Source organism: Oncorhynchus masou, chromosome 6 (genome assembly GCF_036934945.1).
Source record: "Oncorhynchus masou masou isolate Uvic2021 chromosome 6, UVic_Omas_1.1, whole genome shotgun sequence".
In the NCBI taxonomy this organism is placed as follows: Eukaryota; Metazoa; Chordata; class Actinopteri; order Salmoniformes; family Salmonidae; genus Oncorhynchus; species Oncorhynchus masou.
Genome location: NC_088217.1, coordinates 81489604 through 81515921, shown reverse-complemented (window position 1 = coordinate 81515921; position 26318 = coordinate 81489604). Strand labels below are relative to the sequence as shown.

General features: G+C 51.4%; 1 protein-coding gene across 4 annotated transcripts in view; it reads right to left on the bottom strand.

Moving 5' to 3' along the window:
• The window catches only part of LOC135542787 (histone deacetylase 4-like), an 82513-nt gene that overhangs the window by 26423 nt on the left and 29772 nt on the right, over nt 1-26318 (bottom strand). For 3 of the 4 annotated variants that reach the window (XM_064969983.1, XM_064969982.1, XM_064969981.1), the window contains 4 exons: nt 14200-14474; nt 8523-8673; nt 6842-6965; nt 5384-5502 (listed from right to left, as the gene is read on the bottom strand). In XM_064969983.1, the coding sequence (XP_064826055.1) occupies nt 5384-5502; nt 6842-6965; nt 8523-8673; nt 14200-14474 (669 nt within the window). Of the gene's footprint in view, nt 1-5383; nt 5503-6841; nt 6966-8522; nt 8674-14199; nt 14475-16330; nt 16585-26318 lie in introns of those variants that run through there. The other variant, XM_064969984.1, reaches the window with a different exon arrangement.

The following is a 26318-nucleotide window of genomic DNA, read 5'->3' as shown; positions in this document are numbered from 1 at the left end:
CCACCGAGTTTGGATTCGAAAGATCAGCGCTTATGCAGAAAACACCTCATCACTAATGTAAAGTATGGTGGTGGATCTTTGATGTTTTGGGGCTGTTTTGCTTTCCAATGGTCCTGTGGGCCCTTGTTAAAGCTCATGATGCCGTTGACCTTAACAAGTACCAGGACATTTGTCGACAACAATCTTTTTTATAATAAAGCACTTAGCTTGAAACACAGCCCTGCATCCCCACCATTACAGTTATTTAAGCAATCAAAAAAATGGCCCATTATAAGTTGTAATCAGGATCAGATGGGCATCATTTGAAAGCTCTTTGTATTGTCAAAATGACAAGCTAAGCTGTAAAATACAATCTTAGAGACAGAGAGTAAATGAGGTCAGCATAGAATGGAGTCACGAGCGTGTTCCACAGCTAACTTTTTTCACAATACGACAAGCATCTGTTCAAAACTACCCAGGGTATGATGCCATGTCATTGTTGGAACTGTACATAAAAAACATGATCAGAAACGTTGAACCTGTAAATGACATAACTTCTATAATATGGACATGTGAAGTGCACAATTAGCATGTGGTTTGCTTGTATGACATCAAAGCGGTATTTATTATAATCTTCAACGTCTCATCTTTCAGAACAGGGTCCCTCTTCATTTACAACATTCCCTTCACTCAGACAACAAAACCTTAGCGAAAGAAGTTCAGTTAGCGTGAGGGATGGGGGCATCTTCTTGTTGCCCCTGGTACTCCCGTTTAGAAGGCACGTCAGCTGAGTCCCATTCAGCGCTAGAAAGCAGAGACCCTGCGCTCTGATGTCATCTATAGCAGTTTACTGTACAGCCTCTGAATTCCAATTTAAGCGTTTATCAGTGACCAAATCTGCTATTTTCATACCGTATAGGGCATTCAACTCTTAACTTCTCTAGGGTAGGGGGCAGCATTTGGAATTTTGGATGAAAAGCGTGCCCATATTAAACTGCCTGCTACTCAGGCCCAGAAGATATGATATGCATATAATTAGTAGATTTAGATAGAAAACTCTCTAAAGTTTCCAAACTGTTAAAATAATGTCTGTGTGGCCTCCCGGGTGGCGCAGTGGTTAAGGGCGCTGTACTGCAGTGCCCGCTGTGCCACCAGAGACTCTGGGTTCGCCCCCAGGCTCTGTCGTAACCGGCCGCGACCAGGAGTCACTGGTGCGCGATGAGACAAGTATATCCCTACCGGCCGAACCCTCCCTAACCCGGACGACGCTAGGCCAATTGTGCGTCGCCCGGGTTAGGGAGGGTTCGGCCGGTAGGGATATACTTGTCTCATCGCGCACCAGTGACTCCTGTGGCGGGCCGGGCGCAGTGCGCACTAACCAAGGTTGCCAGGTGCACAGTGTTTCCTACGGCACATTGGTGCGGCTGGCTTCCAGGTTGGATGCGCACTGTGTTAAGAAGCAGTGCGGCTTGGTTGGGTTGTGTATCGGAGGACGCATGACTTTCAACCTTCGTCTCTCCCGAGCCGTATGAGAGTTGTAGTGATGAGACAAGATAGTAGCTACTAAACAATTAGATACCACGAAATGGGGGAGAAATGTTTATTTTATTTTTTATATCAATTTAAAAAAAAAATTTTATAATGTTTGTGAGTGTAACAGAACTGATATGGCAGGAGGAAACCCGAGGAAAATCCAACCAGGAAGTACTATTATTTTGAAAGGCTGTTTTTCCATTGAAAGCCTATACACCATACAAAGACTTAGGACCCAGTTCACGAGCTCTGTGCCTTCCTCTACATGTGACCAGTCTTTAGGCACTGTTTCAGGCTTTTACTCTGAAAAATGAGGGAGATACAGCACTTTCAATCAGTGGCCAGTGGAAATTTCCATTCATCAGCCATGCGCCCTGATCGGGAACGCGCCTTTCTTGTTTCTCCTTTCCTATTGACGAAGATTTTGTCCGGTTGAAATATTATTGATTATTTATGACAAAAACAACCGGAAACATTGTTTGGCATGTTTCTACTAACCTTTATTGTACTTAAAAAAAAACTTTGTCTGGACTTAGTGCATGCGCCTTAAGCATTCGGATTACTGGACAAAACGCGTGAACAAAAAGGAGGTATTTGGTCATAAACAGGGACATTATCGAACAAAACAAAACATTTATTGTTTAACATGGAGACCTGGGAGTGCCAGCAGATGAAGATCAAAGGTAAGTGATTCATTTTAATGCTATTTCTGACTTTTGTGACACTCTCCTTTGCTGGAAAATGGCTGTATGGGATTCTGTGGCTAGATGCAGACCTAGCATAATCACATGGTGTGCTTTCGCGGTAAAGCCTTTTTGAAATCGGACACTGGTTGGATTTACAAGAAGTTTATCTTTAAAATGGTGGATAATTCTTGTATGTTTGAGGAATTTTAATTATGGGATTTCTCTTGTTTTGAATTTGGCGTGATGCAATTTCACTGGATGTTGTCCAGGTGAGACACTAGCATCCCACTTGTACCAGAGAGGTTAACCTGCGAGGTCCGGAACCTGCTGGCTTTCTGTTCTACCTGATCATTTTAAAAAACACAGTGAAACAGGCTTTCGAGGTCCAGAGTTGAGTTTGAAGGGTATAGGAGCTGTGAGCTTGAAGCGTTACCTAGCTACCATACAGTGTGAAGGTTTACCTAGCTACCATGTTGGGGTCATCATGTGGGGTCCCGGCCCGCCTATCAAATAGCCTCGGTATGCTTCCATGTAAAGGCTGGCCTAGATAACCGGATGAACTTACAGCCTTGCTAATTGCTAGATGGTTTTAACACCATGTTGGCTGAATGGACAGAGACAGGGGTTAATGTACTTGTTAACAGTGAGTGTGCCATTGATGAATGTTGGAACCACATTGTGACAAAGCCTGTCTACAAACCCCTATATATGCCAGACAGCGGGAGACTCAGTGTTATGCATGTCAAATATTTGGGGGAGGGGTGTGCGGAGATGTAGGTTCATAATCAAAATCTGCAATTCACCGTTTACCCGCGTCTAAATCACACACAAAAATTGCGAAGCTAGCATGAACACTTAGATGAACTCAACTAAACAATATTTAAAATTTAAAAAATACATTTAAAAAAACGCAACAGTGATTCAAAAGCTCATTATCAGCCCCCACATGTATGTAGAAGCAATGAAATAAGAAGCAATGAAATAAGCAGCTCTTCTAACGGTGCCCAACCTAGAATTAACATACGTAAACCCCACAAAACTGACAATATGTCCCTGCATTGCTTCACAAACCTCCATGTTATTGAGAAAGGCATGTTCTGTAAAAAGTTGGTTCAGTTTGAGGTATACTAGCTAGAGTAATTTAAAAAAAAATCCAAAGTCACTAATGGTGAAATTGCTAGCATGTCGCTGCAAACACAGCATGTCGCCGCTGACACAGCATGTCGCCGCTGACACAGCATGTCGCCGCTGACACAGCATGTCGCCGCTGACACAGCATGTCGCCGCTGACACAGCATGTCGCCGCTGACACAGCATGTCGCCGCTGACACAGCATGTCGCCGCTGACACAGCATGTCGCCGCTGACACAGCATGTCGCCGCTGACACAGCATGTCGCCGCAAACACAGCATGTCGCCGCTAACACAGCATGTCGCCGCTAACACAGCATGTCGCTGACACAGCATGTCGCTGACACAACATGTCGCTGACACAGCATGTCGCTAACACAGCATGTCGCTAACACAGCATGTCCGCCTCAATGTTCTTAAGAGGCTTCCGCTCCAGGTCTAATTTTCCTTCATGCCCACCACTGTTAAAGAACTGCAGGTAAAGGTAAAAGTAATTCCCTAAACTCTCTTCCTCCCTCCCTCATCTGTCCTATTCTCCAACCTTCTCTTTTCTAAAATCTCTCTCCTCCTGTGGAATGTGGCCAGTGTCAACTGTGGTCTATGTGCAGCCTTGAGGCTTTTCTCCTCTTCTACCTTCCTCTTTCCCCACACTCCCCCTGTTCTACTCCCCTCGGACTCTCTCCTCCCGTCTCGTCTCTCTCAGTCTGGGTGGAATGTGGTCTCAGTGGCCAGTGTCAACTGCGGTGTATCTGCAGCTTGAGTCAGCCTTGAGGCTAGAGTCAACATGGCCGTGCTCTGTTCATACAGGCCCAGCCCGCTAAGTGAATAATTATACTGGAAGACCACCGCTTCACAGCCCGGCACGGCCGCACCATTTTAGTTTCCACTTCGTCTACTGTCAGTAGAGTACACCTCTCTAAACTATAGATTTTTTTTTTTTTTTCACTCTGGGATTTTTCATGATGTATGATTTAGAAATGATGAAAGCTTTGGCAAGGTGATAAAAGGACTGTCACATATTACAGTTCAATCTGTCACATATTACAGTTCAATCCCCCGTCGGTACAGTAGGACATGCTAGAATAACAATGGATTTTCGGAACATCTAAGGTGGTGAAGATAGTCAATATTAATATCAGCAGTTTATCTAGAACTCAAATAACGTATAGCTTCTCAGTGCTGCTTTGCTGAAGTGAACCTCATAACCCCCCTCACAGCTTTACAGTACCTCTCAGAGCCCTGGGGATTCCATTGAGGGGGCAGCAGAACCCCTGACAGCCTAATTTGGGTTTGATTAATGGTGGAAGGCTCTAATACTATCTAAATGAGGGGAGGTGTGAACCTGCAGAGAGCCTACAGGACAGTCCTCTAGCAGAGCAAGGTGTGAGCCCACAGAGAGCCTACAGGACAGTCCTCAAATAGAGCAAAGCGTGAGCCTGCAGAGAGCCTACAGGACAGTCCTCTAGCAGAGCAAGGTGTGAGCCTGCAGAGAGCCTACAGGACAGTCCTCTAGCAGAGCAAGGTGGGTGCCTGCAGAGAGCCTACAGGACAGTCCTCTAGCAGAGCGAGGTGTGAGCCCACAGAGAGCCTACAGGACAGTCCTCTAGCAGAGCAGAGGTGTGAGCCCACAGAGCCTACTGGACAGTCCTCTAGCAGAGCAAGGTGTGAGCCCACAGAGAGCCTACTGGACAGTCCTCTAGCAGAGCAAGGTGTGAGCCCACAGAGAGCCTACAGGACAGTCCTCTAGCAGAGCGAGGTGTGAGCCCACAGAGAGCCTACAGGACAGTCCTCTAGCAGAGCGAGGTGTGAGCCCACAGAGCCTACTGGACAGTCCTCTAGCAGAGCAAGGTGTGAGCCCACAGAGAGCCTACAGGACAGTCCTCTAGCAGAGCGAGGTGTGAGCCCACAGATAGCCTACTGGACAGTCCTCTAGCAGAGCAAGGTGTGAGCCCACAGAGAGCCTACTGGACAGTCCTCTAGCAGAGCAAGGTGTGAGCCTGCAGAGAGCCTACAGGACAGTACTCTAGCAGAGCAAGGTGTGTGTGTGTTTAGTACCTGTCTTGCGGAGGGGGAAGTCGTCTCTAGCGTTGTAGATGCCCAGGACAGGGTGGTTGTAGGTACCCATACCAGTCTGAGGAGGAGAGCTCTGGTCCAGGGAAGTGTGCTGAGTTTTCCTGCAACACACACACACACACACACACACACACACACACACACACACACACACACACACACACACACACACACACACACACAGAGAGAAACCATCAGATACTTCATTTGTTTTTAAACCTTTATTTAACTAGGCAAGTCAGTTAAAGAACCAATTCTTATTTACAATGACGGCCTACCGGGGAACAGTGGGTTAACTGCCTTGCTTAGGGGCAGAACAACAGATTTTTACCTCGTCAGCTCTGGGATACGATCTTGCAACCTTTCGGCTAGTCCAACACCCTAACCACTAAGCTACCTCATCACACAACACTGCGTGGGGTGGTGTCTCAATAGTCTAAAGCCATGACCTCACTCCTCACACAGGATAGGGTGTGTCTCAATAGTCTAAAAGTGTGCCTCAGTCGTGGGTAGATCAGGCTGAGGAATTTGGTCCCAGTCCGCCTGGGCTGGAAGATGGGCAGAGCTGATGTCTGTCTATTGAAGTTAGCCACTGCTACAGATCAACACTGATCTCAGGCAATAAGGTAAGCTGTGCTGGTCTAGGTCCAAACCCATGTTCTGGTCGAGTAAACACACTCTGTGGTGCATATACCTCCCCTCTCTTCTGGTCTGAACGACTGGCAGCTTTAAAGTGCTGGGAGACTCTTTACACAGAGAGAGAAAGAGGGAGAGAGAAAGAGAGAGAGAGCGAGATAACACTGACTCTATACTCCACTGGGTCATTATGATAGTAGTGGAGAAGTGGTTTACTGTATGTGTGTGATGAGTGCTGGATGATTTTACTAAGACAATTGCAAAACAGTGATCACACAGTTTCTACCAACGACTTCTATAAGTGCGTTATAAAACATGAACACACACACACAGCACCTAATACTGAGTACACAGAACACAGCTGGACGTGGGTTCACACAGCACATAATATTGAACACACAGAACACAGCTGGACGTGGGTTCACACGGCACATAATATTGAACACACAGACCACAGCTGGACGTGGGTTCACACAGCACATAATATTGAACACACAGACCACAGCTGGACGTGGGTTCACACAGCACATAATATTGAACACACAGACCACAGCTGGACGTGGGGTCACACAGCACATAATATTGAACACACAGACCACAGCTGGACGTGGGGTCACACAGCACATAATATTGAACACACAGACCACAGCTGGACGTGGGTTCCACGGCTCGATAATAAACACTCAAGGCTGAGGAGGGAGAGCTCCTCTCATTGGGACCAAATAGTCTGCTGTGTCCTCCGTGTGTGTGTGATCTCATCCCTGCACACGGGACAGGAGTGTGTGTGTGTGAGACAGTACTCACCCGTACCAGTAGCGGGGGTCGTTGGGCAACCCCCCGTGGTTAAGACTCCTCTGGGCCAGAGCCTTCTTCTTGTTCAGCACAAACTCCTGCAGTCGCATCTTCACCTCCGTACTGGCCACTGCACCTGAGAGGGGGTACATGGTACCAGGGTAAGAAGACAGTACTGGCCACTGCACCTGAGAGGGGGTACATGGTACCAGGGTAAGAAGACAGTACTGGCCACTGCACCTGAGAGGGGGTACATGGTACCAGGGTAAGAAGACAGTACTGGCCACTGCACCTGAGAGGGGGTACATGGTACCAGGGTAAGAAGACAGTACTGGCCACTGCACCTGAGAGGGGGTACATGGTACCAGGGTAAGAAGACAGTACTGGCCACTGCACCTGAGAGGGGGTACATGGTACCAGGGTAAGAAGACAGTACTGGCCACTGCACCTGAGAGGGGGTACATGGTACCAGGGTAAGAAGACAGTACTGGCCACTGCACCTGAGAGGGGGTACATGGTACCAGGGTAAGAAGACAGTACTGGCCACTGCACCTGAGAGGGGGTACATGGTACCAGAGTAAGAAGACAGTACTGGCCACTGCACCTGAGAGGGGGTACATGGTACCAGATCACTCACAGATCACTCACACCCAATTCCTGGACTTAAGGCCCTTCACATAGATCAAGAAGGAAATGATAGACTTGAGCAATATGCTAGCAGAGTGAGGGAGAGGTTAAAGGGCGTCGCTGAAGGTAGGTGTGAGCTCTGATGCCATTTCAGGCTGAGTTTACTAGGAGTTATATCTATCACAGACTCATTGATATGATGGGCTATTCAAACGGTCACATTTCCAATTCCCAAAGTTGTGCAAAACACTTCCCTCTGTATTTATTGGGGCAATTAAGTATTTCTCTTATTTTGTCTCTCTACTCCAGACGTTTGAATTTGAAATCAAACACTGTCTATGAGGTTAAAGTGCAGACTGTCAACTTTAATTTGAGGGTATTTTCATCCATATCGCGTGAAACGTTGTCGTTATAATTGGTGATTGTGCAGAGAGAGAAGATGAGGATCGAGACAAACAGAATCAGAGAGAGAGAGAGAGAGAGACAGAGACAGACAGAGACAGAGAGAACCCTCAGCTCTAGAATAATGAGGGTTGTATCAGACCAAACTCCTCCAGGGCAGCTGCCGTTGTCATCTATCCTGTCTGGTGACCCTGTGTTTGTGTTTAGCCCATCCATACCACTAGATAATTAATGAGCCAGTGGTGTTGAGGCCAGCCCTCTACCTGTAGCCTGCTGCCTGTCCCTCTCAACACCTCTCCACTGACAGAGAGCAGGCAGCGCGGCAGCACCACACAAGCACATCCACTCTAGAATAGAGGGATGACCAGAATGGAGGTTGGTTGGGTGTGAGAGAGATATAAAGCCCCTTGAATTGAATATACACTCCACCCCGTAACTACTGCAACAGTGAAGCTTTGTTTCTTCTTTTGGCTCTATACTTCAAACGTTTGTATTTGAAATCAGCCAATGACAATAGAGCTTAAAGTGCAGACAGTCCGCTTTAATTTGAGGATATTTTCGTCCACATCAGGTGAACCGTTAAGAAATTACAGCACTTTTTGTACATAGTGGCCCCATTTTAGTTCTACTAGTAATATGATAATGTATTGTTCCAGTTGCTTACTCTCCTGTCCTCTCTCCTTGTTCTTCAGCAGCAGTAGTTTCTGTTCTCTCTGGTGTTTCTCCAGTTCCTGCTCCAGACGGTGCTTCTCCATCTTCCTCTGGTGCTCCAACAGCTCCTGCTGATGTTTCAGGGCCAGGAGCTCCTGCTGGTGCTGCATGAGGGGAACACAACGTTACTACAACGTTACTACAACATCCTGGGCCAGGAGCTCCTGCTGGTGCTGCATGAGGGGAACACAATGTTACTACAACATTACTACAACATCCTGGGCCAGGAGCTCCTGCTGGTGCTGCATGAGGGGAACACAACGTTACTACAACATCCTGGGCCAGGAGCTCCTGCTGGTGCTGCATGAGGGGAACACAACGTTATTACAACATCCTGGGCCAGGAGCTCCTGCTGGTGCTGCATGAGGGGATCACAACGTTACTACAACGTTACTACAACATCCTGGGCCAGGAGCTCCTGCTGGTGCTGCATGAGGGGAACACAACGTTACTACAACATCCTGGGCCAGGAGCTCCTGCTGGTGCTGCATGAGGGGAACACAACGTTACTACAACATCCTGGGCCAGGAGCTCCTGCTGTTGCTGCATGAGGGGAACACAACGTTACTACAACATCCTGGGCCAGGAGCTCCTGCTGGTGCTGCATGAGGGGAACACAACGTTACTACAACATCCTGGGCCAGGAGCTCCTGCTGGTGCTGCATGAGGGGAACACAACGTTACTACAACATCCTGGGCCAGGAGCTCCTGCTGGTGCTGCATGAGGGGAACACAACGTTACTACAACATCCTGGGCCATCCTGGGTGCTGCATGGGGGAACACAACGCTACCACATCCTGGGTCAGCTGCATGAGGGGAACACAACGTTACTACAACATTACTACAACATCCTGGGCCAGGAGCTCCTGCTGGTGCTGCATGAGGGGAACACAACGTTACTACAACATTACTACAACATCCTGGGCCAGGAGCGCCTGCTGGTGCTGCATGAGGGGAACACAATGTTACTACCACATCCTGGGCCAGGAGCTCCTGCTGGTGCTGCATGAGGGGAACACAACGTTACTACCACATCCTGGGCCAGGAGCTCCTGCTGGTGCTGCATGAGGGGAACACAACGTTACTACAACGTTACTACCACATCCTGGGCCAGGAGCTCCTGCTGGTGCTGCATGAGGGGAACACAACGTTACTACCACATCCTGGGCCAGGAGCTCCTGCTGGTGCTGCATGAGGGGAACACAACGTTACTACAACATCCTGGGCCAGGAGCTCCTGCTGGTGCTGCATGAGGGGAACACAACGTTACTACAACATCCTGGGCCAGGAGCTCCTGCTGGTGCTGCATGAGGGGAACACAACGTTACTACAACATCCTGGGCCAGGAGCTCCTGCTGGTGCTGCATGAGGGGAACACAACGTTACTACCACATCCTGGGTCAGGAGCTCCTGCTGGTGCTGCATGAGGGGAACACAACGTTACTACAACATTACTACAACATCCTGGGCCAGGAGCTCCTGCTGGTGCTGCATGAGGGGAACACAACGTTACTACCACATCCTGGGCCAGGAGCTCCTGCTGGTGCTGCATGAGGGGAACACAACGTTACTACCACATCCTGGGCCAGGAGCTCCTGCTGGTGCTGCATGAGGGGAACACAACGTTACTACAACGTTACTACCACATCCTGGGCCAGGAGCTCCTGCTGGTGCTGCATGAGGGGAACACAATGTTACTACCACATCCTGGGTCAGGAGCTCCTGCTGGTGCTGCATGAGGGGAACACAATGTTACTACAACATCCTGGGTCAGGAGCTCCTGCTGGTGCTGCATGAGGGGAACACAACGTTACTACAACGTTACTACCACATCCTGGGCCAGGAGCTCCTGCTGGTGCTGCATGAGGGGAACACAATGTTACTACCACATCCTGGGTCAGGAGCTCCTGCTGGTGCTGCATGAGGGGAACACAATGTTACTACCACATCCTGGGCCAGGAGCTCCTGCTGGTGCTGCATGAGGGGAACACAATGTTACTACAACATCCTGGGTCAGGAGCTCCTGCTGGTGCTGCATGAGGGGAACACAACGTTACTACAACATTACTACAACATCCTGGGCCAGGAGCTCCTGCTGGTGCTGCATGAGGGGAACACAACGTTACTACAACATTACTACAACATCCTGGGCCAGGAGCTCCTGCTGGTGCTGCATGAGGGGAACACAATGTTACTACAACATCCTGGGCCAGGAGCTCCTGCTGGTGCTGCATGAGGGGAACACAATGTTACTACAACATCCAGAGCCAGGAGCTCCTCCGATAACGTTATGTTACTACAATGTTACAGTAACAGTACTATAATGTTAATTCAATGTTGGTACAACACCCTGCTGTTGGTTCTGGAGCCAGGAGCCAATGCTGATTTCTACCTCCCTTCTCTCTCCTTGCCCTGCAGGTCTGGTCTCTCGCAGCTATCCCCCATTCCTGACACGTTCACCTTAGACCCAAGTGAACATGCTAGCTTGGTCACCTCACACTATCACAACACATCTATTCAGCCTCAGCCCAATCACTGTCCATGCAAATGTACCCAGCATGTTTACAGGAGCCAGACCACTCCAGTCAATACGTGAATAACCTTTCCTCTCTGTACGTACCAGGGACCCTCTACATCACGACCAAACTGAACCATTAGATCCACACACACTCTCTCTCTCCTTAGTAGAGTGCCCAACTCCAATATTTGATTAATTTGATTGGCCGTATTTTGTGGGGGATGTTTGTTATTGCCTTGGATGGTTTAGTGTGTTAAATAAGCGCCTGCTAGCGAGGACATGCAGCCGTGTTCACCGTCAAGGGAAGGTGACTGGAACAAGAGTCCTGCTGATGGATACATTCATATGGGAGGTGAGGAGGTGCGTGACAGAAGAGCAGCAGGCAGGCACGGTATGGTTTTGGATAGGTCCCAAACTTTCCCCCTTTCAATATTCAAGGGCAGATGGAAGGAAGTGCTTTAAGTCTGGAATCCAGCCTTTGGTGCATTTAAGGGGAGACACCTTAACCTAAAGAGTTCTATAGAGGTATACAGGGAAAACAACCAGATTCCATGTCTTCCTCTTTCCAATCCACCAGTGTCTGTCTCCTACTTTCTTTCCCACTCCTTGACCTGTCTTGGTGATTGGTGATATGCAGAGGTGTTTGCGCTGCAGGTCTCAGTGTGTGTGCGCTGCAGGTCTCGGTGTGTGTGCGCTGCAGGTCTCGGTGTGTGCGCTGCAGGTCTCGGTGTGTGCGCTGCAGGTCTCGGTGTGTGCGCTGCAGGTCTCGGTGTGTGTGTGCTGCAGGTCTCGGTGTGTGTGTGCTGCAGGTCTCGGTGTGTGCGCTGCAGGTCTCGGTGTGTGCGCTGCAGGTCTCGGTGTGTGTGCGCTGCAGGTCTCGGTGTGTGCGCTGCAGGTCTCGGTGTGTGTGCGCTGCAGGTCTCGGTGTGTGCGCTGCAGGTCTCGGTGTGTGCGCTGCAGGTCTCGGTGTGTGTGTGCTGCAGGTCTCGGTGTGTGTGTGCTGCAGGTCTCGGTGTGTGCGCTGCAGGTCTCGGTGTGTGCGCTGCAGGTCTCGGTGTGTGTGTGTACAGGCTCTGAATGGGGCTGATTGAGCCTGGGCCTCCCTGCCTTGGCTTTGCGTCACTCTCTGCTACCTGAGTGGTCTTCCAGCCCCACCACAGGCCAAAGGAGCCCTTGTGCTGTTAGCACTGTACTGGGATCAGCCCTCAGCCCCTCAATCTGTAGAATCTGGGTCACTTACAGGCCCAAACACTGACCCAAAGAGCAGGGCAAATATCATAGGGCTGAAAGGCTTCTGCTACACTGAGAGAGATCTAGTTTAGACATGTATGAGAGGGAAATTACCATCTTTCTTGACATGCTTCTGGAGCGGAGCCTTGCACCCCCCCTCCTCCTCCCTCCCACTCACCCTCCCTCCCTCACCTCCTCTCTCCATCCCTCCCTCTCCCACCCTCCTCCCTCCCTCTCCCACTCACCCTCCCCCACTCACCCTCTCTCCCTCCCTCTCCCACTCACCCTCTCACCCTCTCTCCCCTCTCCCCTCCCTCCCACTCACTCACCACCTCTCCCTCCCTCCCTCCCTCACTCTCCCTCCCTCCCTCCCTCTCCCACTCACTCACTCACTCACTCACCCCTCCCTCCCTCTCCCACTCACTCTCCCTCCCTCTCCCTCTCACTCACTCACTCACCCTCCCTCCCTCTCCCACTCACTCACCCTCCCTCCCTCTCCCACTCACTCACTCACTCACTCACCCTCCCTCTCACTCACTCACTCACCCTCCCTCCCCCTCTCCTACTCACTCCCCCTCCCTCCCCCTCTCCCACTCACTCACCCCCCTCCCTCCCCCACTCACCCTCCCTCCCACCCTCACCCCCTCCCTCCCTCCCACTCACTCACTCACACTCACCCTCCCTCCCTCTCCCACTCACTCATCCTCCCTCCCTCTCCCCACTCACTCACCACCACTCCCTCCCTCACCACTCACTCACTCACTCACCCTCCCCTCCCTCCCTCCCTCTCCCACTCACCTCCCTCCCTCCCTCTCACTCACTCACCCCCCTCCCTCCCCCTCCCACTCACTCCCCCTCCCTCCCTCCCCCACCCCCTCCCTCACTCCTCACCCTCCCTCTCACTCACTCACTCACCCTCCCTCCCCCTCTCCTACTCACTCCCCCTCCCTCCCCTCTCCCACTCACTCACTCACTCACTCACCCTCCCTCCCCCACTCACCCTCCCTCCCCCTCCCCACTCCCTCCCTCCCACTCACTCACTCACTCACTCCCTCCCCCCCCTCTCACCCTCCCTCCCTCTCCCACTCACTCACTCCTCACTCACCACTCACTCACTCCACTCACTCACCCTCCCTCCCCACTCACCCCACTCACCCTCACCCTCCCTCCCCTCCCTCCTCACTCACCCACCCTCCCTCCCCCTCTCCTACTCACTCACCCTCCCCCTCTCCCACTCACTCACCCTCCCCCCCTCCCTCCCTCTCTCACTCACTCACCACTCACCCTCCCCCTCCCCTCACTCACCCTCCCTCCCCCACTCACCCTCCCTCCCCCACTCACCCTCCCTCCCTCTCACACTCACCCTCCCTCTCCCACTCTCACACTCACCCTCCCTCCCTCCCTCACTCACCCCCACCCTCCCTCTCTCCCTCCCTCCCCCACTCACCCTCCCTCTCCCACTCACCCTCCCTCTCCCACCCTCCCTCCCTCTCCCACCCTCCCTCCCTCTCCCACTCACCCACCCACCCTCCCTCCCTCCCTCCCTCTCCCACTCACCCACCCTCCCTCCCTCTCCCACTCACCCACCCTCCCTCTCCCCACTCACCCTCCCTCCCCCTCCCACTCACCCACCCTCCCTCCCTCTCCCACTCACCCTCCCTCCCTCCCTCCCTCCCCCACTCACCCACCCTCCCTCTCCCACTCACCCTCCCTCCCTCCCCCCCACTCACCCTCCCTCCCTCCCACTCACCCTCCCTCCCTCCCTCTCCCACTCACCCTCCCTCCCTCCCTCTCCCACTCACCCTCCCTCCCTCTCCCACTCACCCTCCCTCCCTCCCTCTCCCACTCACCCTCCCTCTCCCACTCACCCTCCCTCCCCACCTTAACATGTTCCTGTAGCTGGGCTTCATGCTGGCGGTTAAGCTGCTCATGTTGCCTCTGGAACTCAGCGATGAGGTGCTGTCTCTGAATCTGTTGTTTCTGTTTCAGGGACAGGAGCTCCTGCTGCAGCTGCTGCTCTCTGGCCTGGGCTGCAGATGCCTGGGCTGCAGAAGGAGACATGGACAGCTGCTGCTGGTGATGGTGCTGGTCAATGCGTAGGTCCATGGGGATGGCAGCCGGGGGCAGACGCAGGGGCAGGGCAGAGTTAATGTCCACTGGAGAGAGGAACAGAGAGACAGAATGGTAGTCCATGCATATTGAATAATGAAAAAAGACTAAATGATGGGACCCAAGTAGATAAAATAAAACAGCCATCACATTCTGTACGCACACACACACACACACACACACACAGCATCCTTATCAGCACAGAGAGCCCCTTCACAGTACTGTCCATCTGGCCCTGATAAGTCAAACATGAAGTGTAGCACTCCTCTCACAAAGACTGCATTGAACTGTGGCGTGGTGGAGGAGACTTCAGCCCTGGCCAACCACCCCCAGAAAGCACTGCTACAGGAAGGCCTCCAATCGCACGGCTTCCTCCCCATTAAATCTGAATAAATAGTCGCGATTGGACGATTATTTATCTACAAGTTTTCCCAACAGCGTGCCAGACAGCCAGATATGTTTGCTTGAAACTCTGTCTTAATCGTGTTAGGCTAACACCCACACTAGGTGCAGCACACACAGTCACACACAAACACAGTCACACACAATAGTAGTGAAGTCAGATCACGTCGACATGCTTTTCAAGAAGAACCATTTCCATAATAATCCTGTTTACATGGACACATCTGAAACCAGGCTACCTGATGAAACCAGGCTACCTGATGAAACCAGGCTACCTGATGAAACCAGGCTACCTGATGAAACCAGGCTACCTGATGAAACCAGGCTACCTGATGAAACCAGGCTACCTGATGAAACCAGGCTACCTGATGAAACCAGGCTACCTGATGGGACTTGGCGAGAAAAATCGCCAATCAAAACTAACGTTTTTCCACAGCGATCATGTTCTTTTTGGGAAGCATTTGAGTTGGAACATATACAGTTTGTATGTGAAACCTATTGTGAAGATGCTGTAAGTTTTCCCCTAACTCACTAACCTTGTGCTGCTGGTGTTAGGTGGGACATATACAGTTCGTATGTGAAACCTATTGTGAAGATGCTGTAAGTTTTCTCCTAACTCACTAACCTTGTGCTGCTGGTGTTAGGTGGGACATATACAGTTTGTATGTGAAACCTATTGTGAAGATGCTGTAAGTTTTCCCTAAACTCACTAACCTTGTGCTGCTGGTGTTAGGTGGGACATATACAGTTTGTATGTGAAACCTATTGTGAAGATGCTGTAAGTTTTCCCCTAACTCACTAACCTTGTGCTGCTGGTGTTAGGTGGGACATAGGCATATCAAATACACCGCTCAATCTCCAAATTAGGGTGTTTACGTGTCCTAGCAATTTGAAAGATGGCTCAGAAAACCAGGTGTTTTAATCGCCGTGTGCTTACTTCCATTTTCACCTTACGCCCATTAATAGGGCGTTTAACATGACTAATCCCATACTCAGCCTTCTAATCAGTTTAATATTGAATTAGAAGTGTTCATGGAAACGTACTTAGTGATGCTGCTCAAACCAAAATGTATATTTTCTCTCTCTACCCCAATTCTTTGCCCTCCTCCCTAAGGACCCCCCCCAAACACAGTCAAGCACAGCATTCCAAGACCAACAACTGGCGCTTCTGTCCCGTGCAGAAAGAGACACACACAACCATAATGTCCTAGCTCTGAAACACATGCTGCAGCCACTGACTGGTACTGCCTGTGATCATCTCATTGACTATACCACTCCGTGTACACAACACTAACCAACAAGCAGAGAGAAAGAGAACGTAACAGAGAGGAATAGTTTAAGAGAGAGAGAGGAGAGAAAGAAAGAAAGAAAAGAGAAAGAGAGAAGGAGAAAGAGGAGAAAGAGGGAGACAGAGAGACAGAGACAAAGACACAAAGAGAGACAGAGAGAGGAACTACTTTCAGAGAAGCAATGTGTAATAGAACATATATAATTGACATACCCATCAGCGCTGTAGTGAGCATGGCGATAAACGCTCTCCTCTCTTCTCTTTTCCCCCTCCTATCGTTTCCTCCTCTACAGCTCGTCTCTGCCGTGTGTAAGGATCTATTTAGCTTTAGTGGTGCTGCTCTTTATATTTCTGTCAGTCTCTGTCCTCCTCTCCTTTCCTCAGTTTTCTGTTCTGCTTTCTCAACACTCCTGCTCCCTCGCTAGCTACCTCTCTCTGTGTCCCTCCTCTGTCTTTACCCATCTGTTTCCCTCCCCTATCCCACTTCCCTCTTTTTACCAGTCTCTGTGTCCCTCCCCTCTCCCTCTTAACCAGTCTGTGTCCCTCCCCTCTCCCTCTCCCCTCTTTTTACCAGTCTGTCCCTCCCCTCTTTTTACCAGTCTGTCCCTCCCCTCTCCCCTCTTTTTACCAGTCTGTCCCTCCCCTCTCCCCTCTTTTTACCAGTCTGTGTCCCTCTCCCTCTCCCCTCTTTTTACCAGTCTGTGTCCCTCCCTCTCCCTCCCCCTCTCCCTGTCTCCCCTCTTTTTTTTACCAGTCTGTCCCTCCCCTCTCCCCTCTTTTTACCAGTCTGTGTCCCTCCCCTCTCCCCTCTTTTTACCAGTCTGTGTCCCTCCCCTCTCCCCCTCTTTTTACCAGTCTGTCCCTCCCTCTCCCCTCTTTTTACCAGTCTGTGTCCCTCCCCTCTCCCCTCTTTTTACCAGTCTGTGTCCCTCCCTCTCCCCTCTTTTTACCAGTCTGTGTCCCTCTTCCCTCTTTTTACCAGTCTGTCCCTCCCTCTCCCCTCTTTTTACCAGTCTGTGTCCCTCTCCCTCTCCCCTCTTTTTACCAGTCTGTGTCCCTCCCCTCTCCCCTCTTTTTACCAGTCTGTCCCTCCCCTCTCCCCTCTTTTTACCAGTCTGTGTCCCTCCCCTCTCCCCTCTTTTTACCAGTCTGTCCCTCCCCTCTTTTTACCAGTCTGTCCCTCCCCTCTCCCCTCTTTTTACCAGTCTGTGTCCCTCCCCTCTCCCCTCTTTTTACCAGTCTGTCCCTCCCCTCTCCCCTCTTTTTACCAGTCTGTCCCTCCCCTCTCCCCTCTTTTTACCAGTCTGTGTCCCTCCCCTCTCCCCTCTTTTTACCAGTCTGTGTCCCTCCCCTCTCCCCTCTTTTTACCAGTCTGTCCCTCCCTCTCCCTCTCCAGTCTGTCCCTCTTTTTTTTTACCAGTCTGTGTCCCTCCCCTCTCCCTCTTTTTACCAGTCTGTGTCCCTCCCCTCTCCCCTCTTTTTACCAGTCTGTGTCCCTCCCCTCTTCCCTCTTTTTACCAGTCTGTGTCCCTCCCCTCTCCCCCTCTTTTTACCAGTCTGTGTCCCTCCCCTCTTCCCTCTTTTTACCAGTCTGTGTCCCTCCCCTCTCCCCTCTTTTTACCAGTCTGTGTCCCTCCCCTCTCCCCTCTTTTTACCAGTCTGTGTCCCTCCCCTCTCCCCTCTTTTTACCAGTCTGTGTCCCTCCCCTCTCCCCTCTTTTTACCAGTCTGTGTCCCTCCCCTCTTCCCTCTTTTTACCAGTCTGTGTCCCTCCCCTCTCCCTCTCTTTTTACCAGTCTGTGTCCCTCCCTCTTCCCTCTTTTTACCAGTCTGTGTCCCTCCCCTCTCCCTCTTCCCTCTTTTTACCAGTCTGTGTCCCTCCCCTCTCCCCTCTTTTTACCAGTCTGTGTCCCTCCCCTCTCCCCTCTTTTTACCAGTCTGTGTCCCTCCCCTCTCCCTCTTTTTACCAGTCTGTGTCCCTCCCCTCTCCCCTCTTTTTACCAGTCTGTGTCCCTCCCCTCTCTCCCCTCTTTTTTACCAGTCTGTGTCCCTCCCTCCCCTCTTTTTACCAGTCTGTGTCCCTCTCCCTCTCCCCTCTTTTTACCAGTCTGTGTCCCTCCCCTCTCCCCTCTTTTTACCAGTCTGTGTCCCTCCCCTCTCCCTCTCCCTTTTTTACCAGTCTGTGTCCCTCCCCTCTCCCCTCTTTTTACCAGTCTGTGTCCCTCCCCTCTCCCCTCTTTTTACCAGTCTGTGTCCCTCCCCTCTCCCCTCTTTTTACCAGTCTGTGTCCCTCCCCTCTCCCCTCTTTTTACCAGTCTGTGTCCCTCCCCTCTCCCCTCTTTTTACCAGTCTGTGTCCCTCCCCTCTCCCTCTTCCCTCTTTTTACCAGTCTGTCCCTCCCCTCTCCCCTCTTTTTTACCAGTCTGTGTCCCTCCCCTCTCCCCTCTTTTTACCAGTCTGTGTCCCTCCCCTCTCCCCTTTTTTACCAGTCTGTGTCCCTCCCCTCTCCCCTCTTTTTACCAGTCTGTGTCCCTCCCCTCTCCCCTCTTTTTACCAGTCTGTGTCCCTCCCCTCTCCCCTCTTTTTACCAGTCTGTGTCCCTCCCCTCTCCCTCTTTTTACCAGTCTGTCCCTCCCTCCTCTCCCTCTTTTTACCAGTCTGTGTCCCTCCCCTCTCCCCTCTTTTTACCAGTCTGTCCCTCCCCTCTCCCCTCTTTTTACCAGTCTGTCCCTCCCCTCTCCCTCTTTTTACCAGTCTCTGTGTCCCTCCCCTCTCCCTCTTTTTACCAGTCTCTGTGTCCCTCCCCTCCCCCCTCTTTTTACCAGTCTCCCTCCCCTCCCCTCTTTTTACCAGTCTCTGTGTCCCTCCCCTCCCCTCTTTTTACCAGTCTCTGTGTCCCTCCCCTCTCCCTCTTTTTTACCAGTCTCTGTGTCCCTCCCCTCTCCCTCTTTTTACCAGTCTCTGTGTCCCTCCCCTCTCCCTCTTTTTTACCAGTCTCTGTGTCCCTCCCTCTCCCTCTTTTTACCAGTCTCTGTGTCCCTCCCCTCTCCCTCTTTTTACCAGTCTCTGTGTCCCTCCCCTCTCCCTCTTTTTACCAGTCTCTGTGTCCCTCCCCTCTCCCTCTTTTTACCAGTCTGTGTCCCTCCCCTCTCCCTCTTTTTACCAGTCTGTGTCCCTCCCCTCTCCCTCTTTTTACCAGTCTCTGTGTCCCTCCCCCTCCCCTCTCCAGTCCCCCTCCCCTCTCCCTCTTTTTACCAGTCTCTGTGTCCCTCCCCTCTCCCTCTTTTTACCAGTCTCTGTGTCCCTCCCCTCTCCCTCTTTTTACCAGTCTCTGTGTCCCTCCCCTCTCCCTCTTTTTACCAGTCTCTGTGTCCCTCCCCTCTCCCTCTTTTTACCAGTCTGTGTCCCTCCCCTCTCCCTCTTTTTACCAGTCTCTGTGTCCCTCCCCTCTCCCTCTTTTTACCAGTCTCTGTGTCCCTCCCCTCTCCCCTCTTTTTACCAGTCTGTGTCCCTCCCCTCTCCCTCTTTTTACCAGTCTGTGTCCCTCCCCTCTCCCCCTCTTTTTACCAGTCTGTGTCCCTCCCCTCTCCCTCTTTTTACCAGTCTGTGTCCCTCCCCTCTCCCTCTTTTTACCAGTCTGTGTCCCTCCCCTCTCCCCTTTACTTTTTCCCTCCCAGTCTCTCTGTCCCTCCCCTCCCCCTCTTTTTACCAGTCTGTGTCCCTCCCCTCCCCTCTTTTTACCAGTCTCTGTGTCCCTCCCCTCTCCCTCTTTTTACCAGTCTGTGTCCCTCCCCTCTCCCTCTTTTTACCAGTCTGTGTCCCTCCCCTCTCCCAGTCTCTTTTTACCAGTCTCTGTGTCCCTCCCCTCTCCCTCTTTTTACCAGTCTCTGTGTCCCTCCCCTCTCCCTCTTTTTACCAGTCTCTGTGTCCCTCCCCTCTCCCTCTTTTTACCAGTCTCTGTGTCCCTCCCCTCTCCCTCTTTTTACCAGTCTGTGTCCCTCCCCTCTCCCCTCTTTTTACCAGTCTGTGTCCCTCTCCCTCTCCCCTCTTTTTACCAGTCTGTGTCCCTCCCCTCTCCCTTTTTACCAGTCTGTGTCCCTCCCTCTCCCCTCTTTTTACCAGTCTGTGTCCCTCCCCTCTCCCCTCTTTTTACCAGTCTGTGTCCCTCCCCCCTCTTTTTACCAGTCTGTGTCCCCCCTCTCCCTCTTTTTACCAGTCTGTTCCAGTCTGTGTCCCTCCCCTCTCCCTCTCTTTTTACCAGTCTGTGTCCCTCCCCTCTTTTTTTTACCAGTCTGTCCCTCCCCTCCCCTCTTTTTACCAGTCTGTGTCCCTCCCCTCCCCTCTTTTTACCAGTCTGTGTCCCTCCCCTCTCCCCTCTTTTTACCAGTCTGTGTCCCTCCCCTCTCCCTCTTTTTACCAGTCTGTGTCCCTCCCCTCTCCCTCTTTTTACCAGTCTGTGTCCCTCCCCTCTCCCCTCTTTTTACTCCCCTCTCTTCTTTTTACCAGTCTGTGTCCCTCCCCTCTCCCTCTTTTTACCAGTCTGTGTCCCTCCCCTCTCCCTCTTTTTACCAGTCTGTGTCCCTCCCCTCCCCTCTTTTTACCAGTCTGTGTCCCCCCTCTCCCCTCTTTTTACCAGTCTGTGTCCCTCCCCTCTCCCCTCTTTTTACCAGTCTGTGTCCCTCCCCTCTCCCCTCTTTTTACCAGTCTGTGTCCCTCCCCTCTCCCCTCTTTTTACCAGTCTGTGTCCCTCCCCTCTCCCCTCTTTTTACCAGTCTGTGTCCCTCCCCTCTCCCCTCTTTTTACCAGTCTGTGTCCCTCCCTCTCCCCTCTTTTTACCAGTCTGTGTCCCTCCCCTCCCCTCTCTTTTACCAGTCTGTGTCCCTCCCCTCTCCCCTCTTTTTACCAGTCTGTGTCCCTCCCCTCTCCCTCTTTTTACCAGTCTGTGTCCCTCCCCTCTCCCCTCTTTTTACCAGTCTGTGTCCCTCCCCTCTCCCTCTTTTTACCAGTCTGTGTCCCTCCCCTCTCCCCTCTTTTTACCAGTCTGTGTCCCTCCCCTCTCCCTCTTTTTTACCAGTCTGTGTCCCTCCCCTCTCCCTCTTTTTACCAGTCTGTGTCCCTCCCTCTCCCTCTTTTTACCAGTCTGTGTCCCTCCCCTCTCCCTCTTTTTACCAGTCTCTGTGTCCCTCCCCTCTCCCCTCTTTTTACCAGTCTGTGTCCCTCCCCTCTCCCCTTTTTTACCAGTCTCTGTGTCCCTCCCCCTCTCCCCCCTCTTTTTTTACCAGTCTGTGTCCCTCCCCTCTCCCTCTTTTTACCAGTCTTGTGTCCCTCCCCTTCCCTTTTTTACCAGTCTGTGTCCCTCCCCCTCCCCTCTTTTTACCAGTCTGTGTCCCTCCCCTCTCCCTCTTTTTACCAGTCTGTGTCCCTCCCCTCTCCCCTCTTTTTACCAGTCTGTGTCCCTCCCCTCTCCCCTCTTTTTACCAGTCTGTGTCCCTCCCCTCTCCCCTCTTTTTACCAGTCTGTGTCCCTCCCCTCTCCCCTCTTTTTACCAGTCTGTGTCCCTCTCCCTCTCCCCTCTTTTTACCAGTCTGTGTCCCTCTCCCTCTCCCCTCTTTTTACCAGTCTGTGTCCCTCTCCCTCTTCCCTCTTTTTACCAGTCTGTGTCCCTCCCCTCTCCCCTCTTTTTACCAGTCTGTGTCCCTCCCCTCTCCCCTCTTTTTACCAGTCTGTGTCCCTCTCCCTCTTTTTACCAGTCTGTGTCCCTCCCCTCTCCCTCTTTTTACCAGTCTGTGTCCCTCCCCTCTCCCCTCTTTTTACCAGTCTGTGTCCCTCCCCTCTCCCTCTTTTTACCAGTCTGTGTCCCTCCCCTCTCCCCTCTTTTTACCAGTCTGTGTCCCTCCCCTCTCCCTCTTTTTACCAGTCTGTGTCCCTCCCTCCCCTCTTTTTACCAGTCTCTGTGTCCCTCCCCTCTCCTTCCCTCTTTTTACCAGTCTGTGTCCCTCCCCTCCCCTCTTTTTACCAGTCTGTGTCCCTCCCCTCTCCCCTCTTTTTACCAGTCTGTGTCCCTCCCCCTCTCCCCTCTTTTTACCAGTCTGTGTCCCTCTCCCTCTTTTTACCAGTCTCTTTTTCCCCTCTCTGTTTCCCAGTCTGTGTCCCTCCCCTCTCCCCTCTTTTTACCAGTCTGTGTCCCTCCCCTCTCCCTTTTTACCTTTTTACCAGTCTGTGTCCCTCTGTGTCCCTCTCCCTCTTTTTACCAGTCTGTGTCCCTCCCCTCTCCCTCTTTTTACCAGTCTGTGTCCCTCCCCTCTCCCCTCTTTTTACCAGTCTGTGTCCCTCCCCTCTCCCTCTTTTTACCAGTCTGTGTCCCTCCCCTCTCCCTCTTTTTACCAGTCTGTGTCCCTCCCCTCTCCCCTCTTTTTACCAGTCTGTGTCCCTCCCCTCTCCCCTCTTTTTACCAGTCTGTGTCCCTCCCCTTCCCTCTTTTTACCAGTCTGTGTCCCTCCCCTCCCCTTTTTACCAGTCTGTGTCCCTCCCTCCCTCTCCCTCTTTTTACCAGTCTGTGTCCCTCCCCTCTCCCCTCTTTTTACCAGTCTGTGTCCCTCCCCTCTCCCTCTTTTTACCAGTCTGTGTCCCTCCCCTCTCCCTCTTCCCTCTTTTTTTACCAGTCTGTGTCCCCCCTCCCCTCTCCCTCTTTTTACCAGTCTGTGTCCCTCCCCTCTCCCTCTTTTTACCAGTCTGTGTCCCTCCCCTCTCCCCCTCTTTTTACCAGTCTGTGTCCCTCCCCTCTCCCCTCTTTTTACCAGTCTGTGTGTCCTCCCCTCTCCCTCTTTTTACCAGTCTGTGTCCCTCCCCTCTCCCTCTTTTTACCAGTCTCTGTGTCCCTCCCCTCTCCCTCTTTTTACCAGTCTCTGTGTCCCTCTCCCTCTTTTTACCAGTCTCTGTGTCCCTCTCCCTCTTTTTACCAGTCTCTGTGTCCCTCCCCTCTCCCTCTTTTTACCAGTCTCTGTGTCCCTCCCCTCTCCCTCTTTTTACCAGTCTCTGTGTCCCTCCCCTCTCCCTCTTTTTACCAGTCTCTGTGTCCCTCCCCTCTCCCTCTTTTTACCAGTCTCTGTGTCCCTCCCCTCTCCCTCTTTTTACCAGTCTCTGTGTCCCTCCCCTCTCCCTCTTTTTACCAGTCTCTGTGTCCCTCCCCTCTCCCTCTTTTTACCAGTCTCTGTGTCCCTCTCCCTCTTTTTACCAGTCTCTGTGTCCCTCCCCTCTCCCTCTTTTTACCAGTCTCTGTGTCCCTCTCCCTCTTTTTACCAGTCTCTGTGTCCCTCCCCTCTCCCTCTTTTTACCAGTCTCTGTGTCCCTCCCCTCTCCCTCGTTTTACCAGTATCTGTGTCCCTCCCCTCTCCCTCTTTTTACCAGTCTCTGTGTCCCTCCCCTCTCCCTCTTTTTACCAGTCTCTGTGTCCCTCCCCTCTCCCTCTTTTTACCAGTCTCTGTGTCCCTCCCCTCTCCCTCTTTTTACCAGTCTCTGTGTCCCTCCCCTCTCCCTCTTTTTACCAGTCTCTGTGTCCCTCTCCCTCTTTTTACCAGTCTCTGTGTCCCTCCCCTCTCCCTCTTTTTACCAGTCTCTGTGTCCCTCCCCTCTCCCTCTTTTTACCAGTCTCTGTGTCCCTCCCCTCTCCCTCTTTTTACCAGCCTGTGTCCCTCCCCTCTCCCTCTTTTTACCAGTCTCTGTGCCCTCCTCCCTCTCTCTGTTCGGGTGACATCACAGGGCAGTCGTAGGCCTGCTGTCTGTTTATTCTGCTGCTCCTCCATTTCCTGGAACCGATGGCAGATACACAGGAGATAGATAGCAGAGTGGACAGAGGAAAAAACTATTCTCTGTGTCTTCCTCTGTTGACACTGCATCCCCCCTCTTCCCTCTGAGTACAGAGAACTAGTTCCCTCTAGAAATACACCCACAGTGTTGGACATTGCTCTGGCGTCACACACACACACACACAGCTCTCTATTCAGATCGTGGGTTCTGTGAAATATATGTCTATACCCTCAAGTGAACTAATTAAGGCTATAGGGGCTCTTTATGGTTGCTAGGAGACTCCCCGTCAACACACACCCCCTTTGTGTTATTTGCTCTGACGTTGGAGTTGCTAGCGGGCGGAAGCGTAAGAGAAACTTCACAGTTGTGTTCTACATCACAGAGCATTGATTTATGGGACAGTGGAAGGACATGGGGGAAGACCTACAGTAGAAGGGTTCAGTCTAGCCGGGCCACAGGTCGGCCGCACACAACTATAAGCATACAGGCTGCTATAGACACCACTCTCCAGTTGTTTTAAACCACGGTGCACAAGCTCGGATTCCATTTCAGCAACAACCTGACTATGTGACGTCTCTCACGGGAGCCACTTATTTTGGCAAGATAAACATCGATATCTGGCCATCTCCCCCGGCTCGCGGTGACGTCAACGCTTGCATCAAGTTCACAGAGATAACCACGCCTGTATCCCACTTTCCTCTCACCAAAACAAGGGCCAACGTGCACTCTGGCGCAGGCACACCTGGCTTACAGTAAAGAAAGCCCTCCAAAAGTAGTTCTTACACAATAACCTACCTGCATCAAAACAAGGGCCAACGTGCACTCTGGTGCAGACACACCTGGCTTACAGTAAAGAAAGTCCTCCAAAAGTAGTTCTTACACAATAACCTACCTGCATCAAAACAAGGGCCAACGTGCACTCTGGCGCAGACACACTGTGCTAACAGTAAAGAAAGCCCTCCAAAAGTAGTTCTTACACAGTAACCTACCTGCATCAAAACAAGGGCCAACGTGCACTCTGGTGCAGACACACCTGGCTTACAGTAAAGAAAGCCCTCCAAAAGTAGTTCTTACACAATAACCTACCTGCATCAAAACAAGGGCCAACGTGCACTCTGGTGCAGACACACCTGGCTTACAGTAAAGAAAGCCCTCCAAAAGTAGTTCTTACACAATAACCTACCTGCATCAAAACAAGGGCCAACGTGCACTCTGGCGCAGACACACTGTGCTAACAGTAAAGAAAGCCCTCCAAAAGTAGTTCTTACACAGTAACCTACCTGCACCAAAACAAGGGCCAATGTGCACTCTGCTGCAGACACACTGTGCTTACAGTAAAGAAAGCCCTCCAAAAGTAGTTCTTACACAGTAACCTACCTGCACCAAAACAAGGGCCAACGTGCACTCTGGTGCAGACACACTGTGCTTACAGTAAAGAAAGCCCTCCAAAAGTAGTTCTTACACAGTAACCTACCTGCACCAAAACAAGGGCCAATGTGCACTCTGGTGCAGACACACTGTGCTTACAGTAAAGAAAGCCCTCCAAAAGTAGTTCTTACACAGTAACCTACCTGCATCAAAACAAGGGCCAACGTGCACTCTGGTGCAGACACACTGTGCTTACAGTAAAGAAAGCCCTCCAAAAGTAGTTCTTACACAGTAACCTACCTGCACCAAAACAAGGGCCAACGTGCACTCTGGTGCAGACACACTGTGCTTGCAGTAAAGAAAGCCCTCCAAAAGTAGTTCTTACACAGTAACCTACCTGCACCAAAACACGGCAGGCAGGAAGACAGAGTTTTTTCCTCCTTCATCTAAACGGCTTTGAAAACCTCTCAACAGTGTCTATTTCTTATTATTTCTGACGCAAATACATTTTGGTAACACCCCTTATCAGCTACTGGTTTATAATGGATGATATTAAATCATTTATAGTTCATTCTATCAATGCATTATTAGACCTTACAATGCATTATATAACCTGCAATAAACATTCATAACAGCTCACGGCTCCATGCATACAGCATGTGCAACAGTACCTCAAATGAAGAGAGAGAAAAACCTGAGAAATAGATGGAGAGATGTGGAGGGAGGTGGCTGAGACCTTTCACCGTTTCCCCCTGTTCTCTCTTCCTATTTTCAGCTTCCACGGGGGAAGCTCCCCGCCATGTGAGCCATAGATTATTCAGTAGTGACTTGGCTTATTCATTAAACAGACTCCCTCCAACACTCCATATAAACAACCACTACTACTCTCTCTCTTCTTTCTCGCTCTGTCCCCCTTTCTTTCAGCCTCTTTCCCCACTCTCTCCGTCTCTCTCTCCACACACATCTATCACACTTTTCTATCCATCTATTTACATCTCTCCTGTTTCTTTCCCTCTGCCTCACCCTTC